This window comes from Lycorma delicatula, chromosome 3 (genome assembly GCF_047948215.1).
Source record: "Lycorma delicatula isolate Av1 chromosome 3, ASM4794821v1, whole genome shotgun sequence".
NCBI lineage: Eukaryota > Metazoa > Arthropoda > Insecta > Hemiptera > Fulgoridae > Lycorma > Lycorma delicatula.
The window spans coordinates 144290736-144307975 of record NC_134457.1 but is presented as its reverse complement, the minus strand read 5'-3'; the positions used below and the strand labels follow the sequence as shown (position 1 = coordinate 144307975).

The 17240-nt window shown below is 26.8% G+C and overlaps 1 protein-coding gene across 3 annotated transcripts in view; it reads left to right on the top strand.

Annotated features, from left to right (window-relative positions):
- The window catches only part of cindr (CIN85 and CD2AP related), a 99196-nt gene that overhangs the window by 24060 nt on the left and 57896 nt on the right, over positions 1–17240 (top strand). For 2 of the 3 annotated variants that reach the window (XM_075360723.1, XM_075360724.1), the window contains exons 5-7: positions 3082–3211; positions 8807–8902; positions 16677–16864. In XM_075360723.1, the coding sequence (XP_075216838.1) occupies positions 3082–3211; positions 8807–8902; positions 16677–16864 (414 nt within the window). The remainder of the gene's footprint in view (positions 1–3081; positions 3212–8806; positions 8903–16676; positions 16865–17240) is intronic. The other variant, XM_075360725.1, reaches the window with a different exon arrangement.

Genomic DNA, 17240 nt, shown 5'->3' with positions numbered 1-17240 from the left:
TATCTTTAACAAGTTACATTTTTTTATTATACCAGATGATTGTCAGTTTTCACACAATTGTGTTGTAATTATAATTAAAGCAGTTAATTTGATTTGTAAGTTTTTTTTTTGCTGATTTTTCTATATATTGTGTATTTTCATCATTTTTTGTGCAAATTGGTGTATTTAGATTTTATTTTAACAAATATTTATTTCCTAAATTAAAATTTTATTTATATTTATATATTAGTTGCTATATATGGTGTACATATATAGCAAACAATATGCTAAAAAATGAGAGTATTTTACATTGTTTAAAGCATCTATTATAAATATTTATCTATCTTAAGTTTTTTTTTTTTGATTGTTTTTTTAATAACATCTGAAAAATATTATTAAGTGTTTAAAAAAAATATCAGCATTACATTACATTTTCTTTATGAAATCTCACTTTAAATTGATAAACAGTATATGTAACTTAATATATTTGAAACATTCTTAATTCTGTTTTATACAGTTAAATAACCAAAAGATCTTTTTTTGTGATTATCAGAGATAGGTTGCATTTTTAATTATATAAAAGTATAAATACAGGATGAATCATGCACTTCAGTAGACACCTTGACATTTCTTATGACAATGTTTGAATGCCATTAAGCAAATAAAGTGTAATAAAATGTGTAATAAAAGTGTATTAAAGTTATGTTGCTGACAGTTTGTAACTGAAAATGGAAAATAATGTTAGTTAATATTTCATTTTATTCTAAAATTTTTCTCTTCTTTTATGCACCTAAAGCTGCTTAATAATTTTGTAGTAACATTAATAAGTGGAGTTTATGTATCTTTTAATTTATTATTGTTGTGTTATTATTAGCATCATCCTCCATCACAATCATCCTCATCCATCATGATCATTATTTTATCCAAAAAGTTCTGGGTTACAATCCTAATCCTAATCCTGCAACTTAGCATTTTTCACATGCTACAAAATTCATTTCTTAAGAGTAAAATTCAATTAGTAGGGTAGCTGTAAAGTTGAGTACAGACCTGTAGTTATTGTAGAAAGAATAAATTATTAAATCAGTGTATCTTACTGAACTACTGAGTTATCATTGGTTCAAATAAAAGGAAATTGTATACATTTAATCATAACTTACTTGTGTTTACATTTATGCTTACCAGTAACATACTTGGCTCGTTGGTTTACTTATTTTTACATCTGGTATTGATTATTGTTATATTATTTCAGGAAAATGTATTATAGCAGAATAAGTTACCTATTGTCCAGTTCAGGAAATCTTGTTTTTGGCTATATTTAGTTAACTTTTAATATTAAAATAACAGCTTCTTGAACCCATTTCATATCAGTGAAGGTGCAAATATTCAATTAAAATTTAGAATAATGCAAAAAATGAATCTGCAAAAAAAGTATTGTGAAAATTTTAAATACTGTCAAATAAAATTAATAACATATTGTACTTTATTATTTTAATAGTGTATGACACCCCCTGCATTGTTGTAAGCCATTGTAAGAAAGAACTTTATTGCTGTTATAATGTTGATAACATAGTCTATATAAACATTCATCATAGATTTCAAGTGGTAATCTCTAGAATTAAATAGTTTTCTGGACTGTATTGCTTATAACATGTACTCTAAATTCATTCAGTATTTTTCAGTTTTCAGCCCAGCCACTAATAAATACTTGCTAATAATTCAACCAAAATGACCTAAGTAACATGGCATTAAAATCTGATTTAAAGGAATGATATGTGTCGTTGATTAGCTGATTGATATAACCACTAATCAACTTTATTTATATCTATTTTAATTTTTTTGTATGTCTGTGAATTTAATTGCTTGTCATTTTCTTTTTATTATTAGTATATTTCTTATCACAAAGTTGTTCTATAAATAATAATTTCTGGGATTGTAGGTTTATTAACATAAATAGTTTATTTCTACTCAACCTAAATTTTGTAATCTAAATTCTTAAATTTGGCATCTGCAATCACTTGGCATGAACAGTAAAACTGATGATAATTTGAGTAATTAATTGTAACAGACTGCTGTAGAATAATCCCATTACATCAGATATTTGTGTAATTTGTTTCATTAGAGTATAGATAGTATTTTGCTATTTCTGATATATATATATATATATATATATATATATATTTATATTATCTTTTGATCAAAGTAGCTCGTCCCAGTGTATGTAACTTAAGATTATTATTCAATAGACTTATCCTTTCGTTCTCCATCCCCCTTTCCTTTTTTTAATCTTTCTCCTTGGATAGATACTAGATAATTGTTGGGAGAACAGATGATTCTTTTACTGCTGCTAGCAAGTTGGTGACTGTTGGTAAGACTGGTAAAGCTGAGGTGTTAAAGATAAAGTTAAATTTAAATTTTACAATCTTAATTCATACATAGATGTAAGTTAGTAAGTAAAATTTTCTGCAAATTAATTTATGCTAGCATAGTGAAAAATTGAAGGAATCTGGTAGTCTGAACTATAATCCCACCTTTGAATTTTGTTCTGTTGAAATGATATGTATTTTCCAAGTGTAAATAAATTTAAAATTAAAGTATAGGCCACACAATTATTAGTCTATTAATGTATATATTTAATATTCTGATTTTGCCAATTTTTTGCTAATCTTGAATCATTCAAGAACCTCTTGAATCATCTACTGCTAGGCATTAATAATTCTTGTTTGATGTAATAATTGCATTACCTATATTTAATTTTTTCTTGCAACAGTTGTAAATGCTTTCCATTTTGTTAAAATAATAATGTATTATTAATATACCGAATCAAAGATAAAGAAAATCCATGGAGGTTAAGGATGCAAGGTAAGAAAACTGTAAGTCTTGTTATAATGTTAAACAAATTTTTTTTAAAAAGAATCTTTTTTGTCTGAAGAATTATAATGTTACATTTTGATGATTGTAAAATATAGGGAGATTTCAAAGCCACCAAGCAGCAATAAGGAATGAAGAAGAAATAAAAATCATTGCAGCAATAAAGCATAAGACCGTAGTAGTGAAAATTAGTTTTTTTTTTATTAATTTATTTCTAAATTTACATTTTTTCAGACTGGTGTTTTCCCTTCTAATTTTGTGTCAGAAATAAATGATGATAATTACTCACAAGAGCCAGCCCAGCAACCAACTGCCCAAAAGAAGAGCCCAAAACGTAATCAAGAAGAATCTTCCAAAATGTCTGGTATGTATTTTTATTAATTGTTAAATTGAGTGTTTTCTTGAAAAGTGAGTAAGGTTTTTCATGTAAAAATACAAATTTTCATATGTTTGTAAATTCATTCAGCTCTTTGAGTGATAAATGATTTTACCATTATCTTATCTCAATAAGATAATGGATGCATAAAATAATGGATTATCATTTAAAATATAATAGATTGAGATAAAAGATTAGTTGTATTTCACCCAGTTTAACCACCTAGTTTTAACATAAATATGACAAATATATCTATAGTACACTTTCTTCTCTGTTCTCTTGATGCTGAATGGTATTGTGCTTCTATGTAAGCCCCTGGTCATGGATTAAAATTCCTAAATACCCAGTTTCTCTTCTCTTAAAACATCATATCATGTTGCTGAAAACTTGAATTTTACATTTTTCTGTTAGTTTTCGTCATCCATTAAAATATGAGAAAGGCAAATACTAACAGAAATTAAGTTAAAAAAGAGATGACATTACCAGCCTATTGAAAAAGCCAATAAAACATTATAATACCATTCACAAATTTTAAAACAAATGCAAAAACTGCTTACATTAAAATGAAAGAGAACTCGTCAAATTGCTGTCAAGGACGCTATATATGAAATCACTATTGATTTCCCCCCCCCCCCACAGAATAATCTCTTGCCTAGCATAATCTTTACGATGTGGCTTGTGTAGCAAAGATGGTGCTGAGCTTACCTGAGAGAGCATTGTGTATGCATTCTGCCCAACTTGGGCAGAATTTCAAAAGTATCCACTTGTGTAAAATTACCATGAAGTGGCATAAAACTTTCAGTGATTAAGACTCTCTAGAGTGCACTATTCCTTGGCCAAAATATCTATAGCTAAGCAAAGAGACTGTGGAACATGTTAGACAAACCTATATGCATAGCTTCCATCTGCCCACTATATTAACAAACTCTGTTCAGTGAATCCTTCATAAGAAATTGACGTTTAAATCCTACAAGATTCAGTGGATCAGAGGCTCTTAGCACTGATAAGGAATTGCATCAAATTGTTAGATAAGTTAGAAATTAGTGTCTTCGCAAAATCTTTGATTATTATGTGATTAAGCAGTCTTTAAATTGCATAATCAGTTATTTAAGAATAAGTAATTTAAAAATTAATGAAATATCAGAACAAACTATGAAAATTTAGGAGAGCAGTGATTCTAAACATCGTAAAAACACTGAACTTTTCAATAATCAAAAATGAGATTAAAAATTCTTTATATGGTGTTTGTTGAGTAGATTGAAGCACAGAGTTGAGTCCTGAGATAGGGCTTATTTTAATAGAGTTGAGCCCAATATTACTGGGCACAATGTATAACATTACTGAACATCTTGTTTGGATTATATGCAGAATGTTTGTAAAAATTCAAGCATATTTACATTTTAAGGAACTTATTTTGCTTAACTTAAGGCATTTATATTTTTATGAAGTAAATTTTTTTTTCTTAGAAGTAATGAAAAGGTTTGTATTGTATAGAATAAGGGAAATATTATGCTGCCTAAACTTAGGAGAGAGTTTCTGTAGAATCTTTGTTAGACATAAGATTTTTTACAACTTACAAAGTTAATGATTGAAAAATATAAATAAATTCAAAAATTGTTTAGAAATGTTAGATTTGATTTGGTATGCGTATTAAAATTATTCTGGATGAGGAATTTGTTAGTTGAAGTTACTTCCAGAATTCACATACTAGTATTTTAACAAGATTTGAAACTTCATGAAACTGCTGCTTCTACAGTGTGAGCAACTTAAAATCAAACCGCTACAGATTAAACATAATTGCAACGTGTATAACATTTTATTAAAATGAAAATGTAAATTAAATTAAATTCTGCTAATTTACATTAGCAAAAGTTTACATGTTTACAATGTTTTTACAAAAGATGTTCGGAATGAGCGCCCTGCATAACAATGTAATTTTGTGCTCAAATTGAGTGTCACCTGATGCAAAACATTGTCAATGCCGTCAATTTCTTATTGAATGTTTGCTTTCAACAGTTCATCAATAATATAGAAATGAACAGTTGGTTCTTCATTAAAAGCTGCTTGAACACATGATATTGAATCATTTTAACACTGGCTCCATCTTCTTGAAAGAAGCCATACTTTTTTGCATGATCTCTTAATTTTGAGTGCAGAATTTTTCAAAAATTGTACGATATAGTTCTATATTGATATTCTCATAAAAAATATTGATGCTACCGTACGATTACCAGAAACACACCATTCACAGAATTTCTCATTGTGGATTGAAAACTCAACATGTACTGAGGATTTTCAGTCGTAAAATACCTGGTGTTGTGCAGATTAACATGCCCAGATAAATGAATTGTAAATTCAGTAACAGGTTTATTTGTTAATAAAGAATGTTTTTGACATTCATTAATGAAACTGTTTGAGAACAGTTTCATCTGTTCTCAAGTTGTACAATATGGTTTAAATCAAATGGTTTATCAATATGGTTTAAATTTAAATCATGAAAAATTTTATGCCAAGATATATGGTATTTTGCACCACTTTTCAGATTGGCAGAATTTTTCTTTAAATATTGGCTATGACCTCTGGAGTCCTAACAAAATTTTGTTTTGTATGTTTGAAACTGACCCCCATTGTATGCTATTTTTAACCAAATCACCTACACTTCTCTTTGTTGACATACTGACATTTGGAAATCTGTTTGCAAATATTTTCTTAAAAGATACAGAATACACATAAGCTTCCACTATAACAATTCTTTCCTCGATCGAATAAAGCATTTTAGAAGAACACAACTGCAAAGAAATGAAAGCATGCATAACTGACATTAGACAAGAGTAGTAACATACACAACCAATAGTAATAATAGTACCACTAGTAGTGATAGCAGCATATTAAAAGGTGGTGTTCAAATAATTCCAGTTCGAGTTAGCTTTGTTCAGCTTTTAACTTAATCTGGTATTATTATTATTAAACAGAAAAATGAATTATACTTGTATGCATTATTATTTTTATGTAATTAATAATCTCATTAGATTGTATTTAGCTTTCTTTTGGAAATATATCGTTTTGAAATGCTTTTATTAATTTAAATTAAATGGTGAAATGAAGTGAAGAATGAAGGAAAAAAGATTTAGTGTAATATACATTGCAGGATTAATGAAATGATAGGTCTGATTTAAAATTTTCAAAATTGAAAAATAGTATTGTCACTGAAATGGGATAATTAGGAAACATTATGTGTAAGATATTTATAATAATGTAGTTATATTTAATATAACAAACATAGAAGTAAGTTACTGTGTTACTTTTAATAATTCAAAAATCAGTTCAATAAGTTTGGTTCTAGAACAATAATTTTTTTTAAACATTTGTTCTACTTTATATCTGTTAGTAATCCCTAAAACAGGAATTTTTTATTCCAAAAGAAATATTTAATTTTCCAAAGTCTTATTTTATTGCTGTTCATTTTTAAGTGATAAATTGCCTAAATATATTTTTATATTAGGTATATTTATATTGTTTAATTTTATGATATTTACTGAAAATGTATTGTTAAGGACTTAATTGTTTAGAAAATAAACCTTAATTATTATAATACTGTTTTTGTTCATTCTCTCTATCCTTCTGTGTCTAAGCTCTGATACATACATGCATGTCCACTGAATTTTCTGCTACCTGCACTGTGTAGAAAATCTGTAAAAATCTCTTGTTAAATCTGACAAAATATCTTTTTTCTTTTTTTTTTAATTATTTATATTTGTTAAATTTACATTGCAGTTTCTGTTCATTATTTATTGTTCATATTATTTATTTTCATACATTGTATAATAAAATTATAAAGTAATGAACAGCATCCAAAACTATGTTTTCTACATGTAGTGTTATTCTTTATATACAGATTTTATAAATCATAGAGTAGGAACCATCCTTTTTCATTGTGTACCACATTTTTTCAAATGTTGCCAATTGAAAGATGTGTTAGGTGTTGTGGAGAGATCTGTACAGTCACTTTTCTAACTTGGCATAGAAACTCTGTCTTTAAGAGAACTCTCTTGACTCATGAAACATGGTGAGGAATATCACTTAAATTCACATAATAATAGATTAGTATTATGTTGTACCATGAGTAACATCATAATTACTCACATTATTTTAGTTCCTGATTTCTCTTGTGAAATAAGTTTAATTAATAAGTAAATTAATACAGTTAACCTTTTCTAATGATTATATTATTTCAGCTGTTTATGCTTATTGAAATAAATTAGCTTTCCTGATTACTAGACTTATTTTTTCATAATGAAATATTTTAACAAAAGTGAATCTTATTAATCTAATTATTTTGCATTACATTATTTTGCAAGTATTTTGGTGTTATTCAGCATTGTCTTTTGTCCATTATCATCTATTAGCAGATGTTGTTTATGTAAAAGTTAGACTTATCTATGTATGACCAATTCACTATACTAGACAGAACACCTTTTTAAAGTAGGCATCTGAATTATGGTGATAAAATTTGATATTATTAGACATATATGAATCATTAAAATGCAACTCTTGATTTTTTTTTTTTTTTTAAGAAATAGGAAAATCTATAATAGTTACTGCCTATAAAGAAGAAAATTTTCATTATTTTTACATGTTGATTTCTTTAATATTACTTTTTTTAAATTTCCTCCCATTTCAACCAACTATCAAAAATGTGTGTTTGTGCCTTGTAATTGTGGATGTTATCACTAAAATGTTGTTTGTAGGAAGATGCAACAAACTTTCATAATAAAATTTTGATTTTATTGTAATTTAGAAAGTGTGTTAAATTTTGTCATAAATAATTTTAACTTTTACTTGAAAAGCTCTTTTATTTGAAGTTAGTTTGTTCCTATTTCTAATAAAATATCTGTTATGATTCAATTTCTTGACAAATACAAACATCTTATGGTATATTTTAAAGAAACGTCATCCAACTTCAAAAATTTGAAATTTAATCAAAAAAGTGTTATTGCTTACTTATGGCACCTTTTTTTTATATAGGTTTTATTTTTGTTTGTAACATGGATTAGGTCTACCTAAAATACTTCTTCTTCCTTACGCCCTAATAAATAAATATATTGGTAAATTATATTTATTACTTTAACACAAATTTTTATCAAAATAGTCATAAAAATAAATAAGTTTTTTTAACTGGGAGATTCTCCTGGTTACAGTGATATTATTTTATTTCCTAAGTTTTCCAACTAATTTTTCTGAATTTTTTGCAAAAAAGTTTTCTTAACAGAAAGATTTTATATCGCTGCACTGCAAAACAGTCCATTGCTAAGCATTGATGATAAAAAAATTGAAATATCTTTAGATCTATGTACATAATGTAATCTTTTTTGACGTCTTTTAAAATAAGGGGAAAATGGTGTCTTGTTATATGAATTTTCTATTTTGTTCTCTGAATTACGGTCATAACACTAGAAAAATATTTTTGTAATGTAGTAGACAAATTTTAATTAAGTTTTTTCTGTAATTATATTTCAATTTAAACAGATTAAGTTAATTATGAACTTAATTTTGTATAATTTTTTCTGTTTCATTTTATTTTAGAAAATTCAGTTAATCATGATGATGCAGTGATGTTCTCCTCTATGTCATCAATAAGTACAGAGTCAGATATTCTCCCTATATTACCTCCTAAACCAGGTATTATGAGACAATTTATAATTAATTGGTGTTAATTGAGTTTTTATATTATTCAGTTTATCTGTATCATTAATGATGTTTTTTATGTGCAAATTTGATTGCAGCTTTATTATAACATTGATTCTTTACTTATACATTATGACTTTTGTAATACCTAATATAATAATAATTAATTATAATAAAGACACCTGGATTTAGTTTTTCTATGGAATTTTCATGAAAATTTGAAAAAAAATAAGAAATAACTTTTTCATCTTATCAGATAATCAACTTTCTATGTTATTCCATTTATATTTTTAGCTCTTTTTGCCATCAGTCACATTTTTAATATGCTGTCATAAAAGAAGGCATCAAATTTTATCTGAATATAGCGAGATATATAGACCAAAAATGAAAATGTATTTTCAGGTGTTTTACTTAAAAAAAATTAATATATAAAAAACTTTAACTGTTCTTTGATTTTAACTTCTACTTATAACCACATCTACAATAATGTTTAAAAATTAATCTTATGAAAATATTTTGTTTAATAATATATTATTTTAAAACATTTTCGGGCGTAACACTTCAGCGTTTTTTACTCAGAAAAAAACATTTTAAGTTGCCATAGTATCTGATGGAAATGCAATCATTAGATGCCTTAATAAATAAATACATTGGAAAATTATATTTATTACTTTTACACAAATTTTCATCGAAATAGTCGTAAAAATAAATAAAATAGTTTATTCACTGGGAGATTCTCCTGGTTACAATGGTTTCTTGCCTTAAAAAAATGCTAGTTCCAAACCTAGTATTTGTCTTAATATTATCAAGGTCCATTCAGTTCTAACTGAAATATTATAATGAACCTTAAAGAATATTTTTTTATTAGGTATATATTGCAACAAGACCAGTATAACAGACCTGAGTAACAGATTCCTGCCAATTAAGAAAAAAGTAGTAAAAAATATAATAATGGGAGGAATCTAGAAAGGGGCAAAAAGGAACCTTTTTAGTAAAGGTAACAGGTCCATTTAACAATCTTCCTTTGTAATACTGCCTACTGATACACCTAAACAGATGTTGTTCCATGAGAAGAGTTACTGGACCAGGGTAGAAATTTCATGGGAATATATGAGGGCAGATGATCATTCTTACGCTTAGAGTTGGGTCCTTTCCGACAGATAAAGAGGTTAGGAGTATAAATACTCCAGAGAAAACCAGTTGACAATCAGTATTCCACAAGGTCAGTGAAGGAATGAATTTCTAGTGAATTAAGTTCAACACAATAAAGTAATTACACAAGTAATTCCATTACATGTAAACAAGAAGTGGTTCGGTGAGTTACTATTAGACTATAAGTGAAAAGATAATGTACTAAATTCCATTCATAAATTATTAGGATAGTTTTATGTGAACAGCAAAGGTGTTTGTAGTCAAAGAATTTTTTACTTATCTATTGTACTATTGTTGTTAATACAAAACTAGCAGTTAAAAGTGTAAAAGACTAGCGATCATGCTAATATCTTTTTGTCAGCGGGACTGAATTATATTTAACTACCTGTAAATAAATCTTGACAATTACTTTTTCAGTTTTATACGTAATCACTGTGCATTATTGCTGTGGATGTGACTACTGTGTGATTATTATTTGTTTATTATTGACATTTGTTATTATTATTATTATTTGCTGTTAGTCTAATTATTATTGTTGTTTATTGTCATTATTGATTTGTCCTATTTTATTTATGTTCTTAAAGTAATAAACTGTAATTATGTAAACATTTTCAATTCCAATCTCTCAGTATCCTGATCAAGCTGCGAACACATGACAATATGTTAGGTCTTCATCAGCATTATTGAAAAGCAAGTCAAAAATATCAGATTTGAGTAAGCCATCACTTTAGGAAGTTTCAGTATTTATTTCCTGTGATGTAAGTTTATAGTGATCATAGTTTAATAATATTCATAACTCTTAAAATGTTATTGAAAAAATGAAAAGAAAACTACTATAACTCCATATTTAATCAAAGTAAATGGTGTTAATAAGTCAGGATGCCTATCATTTGATGGCTACCCATCAGTGTATACTTGGATTCACTATCAGGTTTTTTATTGATGAATAATTTTATGGTAAAGCAATCCTAGTAAGAATAATAAGATAATTTTTTTTAATAATAACTCATGTTACTGCTTTTTATGCTTATTAAAATAATCTTATTTTTTCTGTGATCATAGGATAGGTTTATATAATTTTTCTAATCCAGATCAATGTCAGATTGTATTTTTATTTTTTTTTTCATTATTATTTTACATGAGTAAGTTTTCAAGGGTGTATATCTATTAATATTTAGAGTGTATCTTATACTACATAAAGAGTATTTTAGTATTTTTTGATATGATCTGTATGATTAGATTTTGTTTGTGGTATTTGCTAATTCTTATTTGTAGCTTATTTTTATATGATTATTTTTAAGTGTTAAGCTTATATCACTTTTCATAAAATTTTTCAATATACCCTAGAAATAGAAAATAATAGTATCAATTTATTAGACATCACAGTTAGAAAAAATATATATGTAAACTAAAACTAAATGTTTTAAAGAATCCTATTACCAATATAGTCAAACCTCTATATAATTGAATCTAGAAACGCAGGAAAAAATTTGTTAAATAGATATAACAAGAATTCCCATAATTTTTTATTTATAAACATTTTATTATGAATTAATTTTAATTTAATAGAAAAAAAATGTTAATGTACTTTTTTTATGTCTTGCAATACATATTAATCTAATCCATTATATTTACTGTATAAAAAGTATGTATCTCTGGTAAGGACTTACCTCTTACTTAGAACAGTTATAGGCTAGATTTAAAAGCTTATTGTTGTACTCATTTGTAGGTTAACACACTGTATTTTTATTTCTAACACTTAATTTTTTCACAATAACACAAAAAATGAATACACTAACTTTTTTATATTTATTAAAAAAACAGTAATCCTAATGCATTCTTTAATTTTTGATAGATATTGATAGGTAATGTGTTTATTGTATATAATTTTTAATACAGTATTAATTTATTATGTGAAAATGTGAGTAATTTTCTGTTATCTCTGTGTTTGAATAAGGTACTATATTCAAAGAAAATGCTTTTTTAAATACTCAAAAATACAGTCAGGTACTTCATCCTTGAGCTGTAGTCCAAGCCTAATTGTTTTAATGACTGTAAAACCTCATCGTCTGTAGGCCTGTCATCTGTTTTCTCCTCCTGTTGATCTTCACAATTTTCATCATCATCTTCTATTGAAGGACTATGAAGTATGTCATCATCAATAAAATCAGAAACAGTAACTTGTTCATCAGCAGTGATGAAATCTTCCAGGATAACTTCATTACTGACATTTCTAGTAGTTAGGAGGAAATTCCAATGACTTTTTAACTGTAATAGTGTCGCATCATCTTCATTTCATTCTGTCATGGTGGTACTGAAACCAGCTTTACAAAAACAATGGAATATTATTTCATTGCTAACATCATTGGTCCATACTTTTGATAATTCAGAAATGCATTCGTGGAGGTCAACAATATTAACAGGGACAGTCTTGTTCTCTACAATAGTTATAGTTTTTTCAGGATTCTTTTTTGGTAGTGCAATTTAAGATTTTTCATTATTCCCTGATCCTTTGGTTGTATAATTGAATTTAAGTTTGGTGGGGAAAAATATAATATTTACATTTAATACAGAATTAATGTCTTGAGGATGTGACGTACAATTAAAAAGGAGGAAAATTAATGTCTTGCGGATGTGCCATATCAATAAAAAGTACAGTTCTTCTTTTTTTTGTCTGGTAATCTGTTTGTCCAGCTTTTTTTCCCAGTCTATAAAAATATTCCTAGTCATTCACACCTTTTTGTTAAATCTGTAGTAGTCTCCCTCTAGAGATTTAACTCGTTGAAAATAACTGAGTTTTACTTTGCCGATTACCAATATTTTAAGTCTGTCAGTTCCTAGCCTGTTTGCAGCCATTAACACCATAATTCTTGGTTTACTTTGTTTACCATCGAAGCATGGATCATTTTTTACTCAAAAAAGTTTTTTAAAACTTTTATGGGTAAACATTTGAAAAATAGACTCATCTGCATTGAAAATGTCTTTTTGCCGTATATTCTTCTAAAATTGATTTCAACACAGTCTGCCTCCAAGTTTCACAGTTACTTTACTGGTAGTTGCACTTTTTCTATAAATTACTTGTGAATAACGCAATGTCTTTTTTTAACTTCTCTAACCACCCATTGCCGGCCTGGAAATTTTTGTATCCTACTGCGTCTCAAAATTCCGAGGCTTCGTTTTCTTTAAAATGTCATAGGTAACTGTCATCCATTTTAAAATGGCTTCATTGATATTATCATACATACCATCATCATACCTTTTAATTTTTTTTCATTAGTTTTTCTTTACGCTGGTATAGTTCTTATAGTATCACATTCTGATTTTTTTTAAATTGTTGACAGTGAACTGGTGAGATTCCAGATTTTTGTGCAATATCTTTTTTTTGAACACCTTTGTCTTTTTAACTTTGTGTATAACACTAATCTTTTCAGAAATGCTAAGACATTTCTGTTTTGACATTATATAGAGCATACTAAAAAAAACAGTATAGTACAGTACTGTATAATGCAAGTAAAATAATCCAAAAATAGAGACCAACTGAATTAATCCCAGGATTGCTTAACTGTATGTATGCACGGAACAATAGAGTGAGTATTGTGTTAATTGTTTTCTAGGAATTTATTTGTGTTTATGTACTGTAGATAAATGTCTTGTTTAGATAAATTAATGAAAGTTTGCACAGCAATTTTAGTGCTCTGCATTAGTTAATGGATTTCAGGAAATTCCGCTACTTTAATGTATAGGCAGACAGTAACTGCAGAACACTTGTTTAAATCTTTTGTTGGAATTTTATTGTTAATGAGTTATAAGAGAATCTTGAGAATTTTCATTTTATCAGTACAATAACAATAACCTGTCATTCTTGACTGTTGTCAAGAATACTTTTTTCTTTGTATATAGGTACAGTTTAGGTATAGAAATCAAAAGAATAACTACCTTAAACTCACAGAGATGTCCTAAATACTAAATTTAATGTTACTACATTCTGTATTATTTTAATGTGCAGTATGTCACCATTTCGTTACATCAAGGTATGAATACGTTAAATAAAGGTTATAACTAGTAAAGGTAGTAACTAATAAAATAGTATATTGATGGTGTCGTGTGTATTAAATTTAAATACTATATCAAAAATTGGGTACTAGAGTAAAAAACCCTTAGTCAAAAAAAACTAATTTGGACAACACAGACTTCCTTTTACCCCTATTAAATTACATTTACATATTATTTTAAAATGAAAAGTATACGTAAAATTTTATTTCATTAAAAACTTTTATTTTATTTTTATTTGTTATTGAATTAATAATTCAATTATTAAAAAAAAAATTAGATAAAGTCTGATTTGAACTGATGTGTGCCTTCTTCCTAAGATCCAGATATTTCATTGATGAAAATTTTATTTGACTATAACTCCAGGAACAAATGAAAATAAGTACCCTTAGATATATCATTGAAAAGCTCTCGGTGAGGGCTTATTACTGCAATTAAGAAAAAATCCAAAAGACAAAGTTTTTTTTGGCTTTTTTTTTGGACACTTTTGCTTCAGTTAATTGCAATGGTGCACAACTAGATGTAACAACAGTACTAAATCCAAAATTTCAACATCCTAAAGCTAATTGTTTTTGAGTTGACGTCACACCAAAACTAGTCAAAATGGATATTTCCATTGAAATCTGAAAATCAAAATTTTTTGTGATCACAATACTTCCTTTACTTCGTACAATGAAGTTATATTAATAAGTTAGCATGATGCAACAATTATTAGTAATGAGTTAATATTTTAAGTTACATTTAAAGTTAATGTAACTTTTAAGTTTCATAAAAGTTAATATTTTAAATTACAAGTAAAGAAATGAATATTTAATTTATTTTTGAAGGCTTTACTAATAAAAAAACTCTTTCATTTTAGTTATTTTTTTATACATTAATTCACCAATGAATAATTACAACAAAAGAAACATTATTAAAATAGATTAAGTTATTAAATAGTCATTAAGCTAGTTCATGGGTTGGAGAGATAAGTAAAAAAAATAATTTTGTAATTTCCGTTCAGGCTTAAAATGAGGTGCCTTGGAAAGGAGTCGTAGAACATTTTATTTTGCATTACTCACTCAGGATTCATTTTAAAAATATATATATATTTTTTTTTAAACTGGAAGATGGGCATCACTTTACTTTCTCTTGTCAAAACAATTTTTTAATTTACATGCTTAGTATGCATTTAAAAAAAAAAAAATCATCAAAGGCCAGAATTTAAATAACATAATGTATGGAACATTTTTTAAATTATGATTCCACTCTCATAAAAAAGTTAATTTAACTTCTCATAAAAAATAAATATTAGAAATAAAATGACAAGCCAGTCTAGTCTCTCTGCTCCTTAAAAATTAGCATAATTTAATTTTAGTTACACAAAATACTTTTACATTCAAACATATTCTTCATGATTTATTAGAAAATAGGTTCTTTAAATATTGTTTTAATAATAATTAATGTACTTTGTATTAGTAGATAAATTGTCAATTACCCATTCACTGGCTTTCAAAAAGGGAATTAATAATAGTTACTTATAAATCTTAACTATTATTGAATAGAGATAGTACATATTTATAATTCATTGCTTCCAAAAGAACTTAGTTTATTAAGTTAAGTAGTTTAAGTTAAGTTTATTAAGTACTTGCCTCAGTTTGTCTTAAATCTGTGGACTTAGTAAAGCATCTGAGGAAGCCATAGTTAGGTTGCCTTTACTAACAACATTATTTAGTCTGATAAACAGTGAAAAAATGGAACAAACGTTAAGAAAAAAAATTGTGGGAAAAATGTTTAGGGAAAAGGCAAATGGTTTGTCATTATTTGGAAGATAAATTAAGTGGACAAATTAATTAATTAATTAAGATAATTAATTTAGATAAATTAAGTGGACACAATTTATTCCTGGAATACTAATGTAAAATATATGTCAAAACTTAGTGACAAAGGATTAGTGGCTACTGTTATCCTCGTACTAATACTCCCCTTGGTTATTTGTACACTACTTAAAAACAGTTATCCCATTTCTGGAAACTAAGATGACGTAATGTTTTGGTAAGAGTTTTTGGCCAAAAACTATCTGACTACCATTCCAAGGCTTTGTGCATTGCCAAGAATGGATGCTTCATAATCAGGTCTTATCTTCCAAACAGAATATCATGTTTTCAGTGCCATTAATCCTTTGATAACCATTAAATATTTACTTAATCTGTCAGACTGTGCCAAATCTCATACTCTATTCAAATTTCTTTTCACAAAAACTGATAACAAATCCCCCATCAGGTTTAAGTTAATAAATTCATTAGTAAAACACATACAGATGTATTCACAAGCATGAATGTGATTCGCACAGATACTATGCTTGCAGCCATTATAGAATTATCATAATTCATATTGTTAATGTTTGAATGAGGAGGAATTAATTGTATTGTATATTATTGTAAAAGTTTCAAAGTTTTTTAATGTTTACTTCAACCATTATTTCAGTAGCTAAAATTACTTAATTATATCATTTAATTTTAACTTGTTTTTAATTTAATTTTTACTAGTTTTAGATATAATTTTAAAGTTTTCTTCTTTTTTTCAGTAAAAGAAGTGTGTAAAGTATTGTATCCCTATAAAGCTGTCAATGATGATGAACTTTCATTAAAAGAAGGTGATGTAATTACTTTAATTAGTAGAGATGGACAAGATAAAGGATGGTGGAAAGGAGAGCTTCATGGTCAAATTGGAGTATTTCCTGACAATTTTGTTCAAGTTCTACCAATTGAAGAGGTAGCTGTTTGTAAATTATTTGAATTTTATTCAGTTTTATTTAAATAGTAAGTATTTTGTCAGTGTCTGTTGTTGACAGTACATTGATTGAATACTTGTATAATGACAATTTACACTGTTTTAAATTTAATTATCTATTAATAGAAATGTCTATTAAAAATATGTGATGTTTTTAATAATACCTATTTGTGTCAATTTCAGAAGCAGTGTTAAGATGTAAGTTGTTGACAGTGAAAAAGTAATAATTCTGAGAAATATGTTCACTGTTTTCCTTTAGGTTCAACATACATTTACTGTATTCATTCTCTAAAAAAGTGGTACGTTTATTGTGGCTTCTATTTGCAAAATTGATAAAATAAAGATGAAAATTATACGG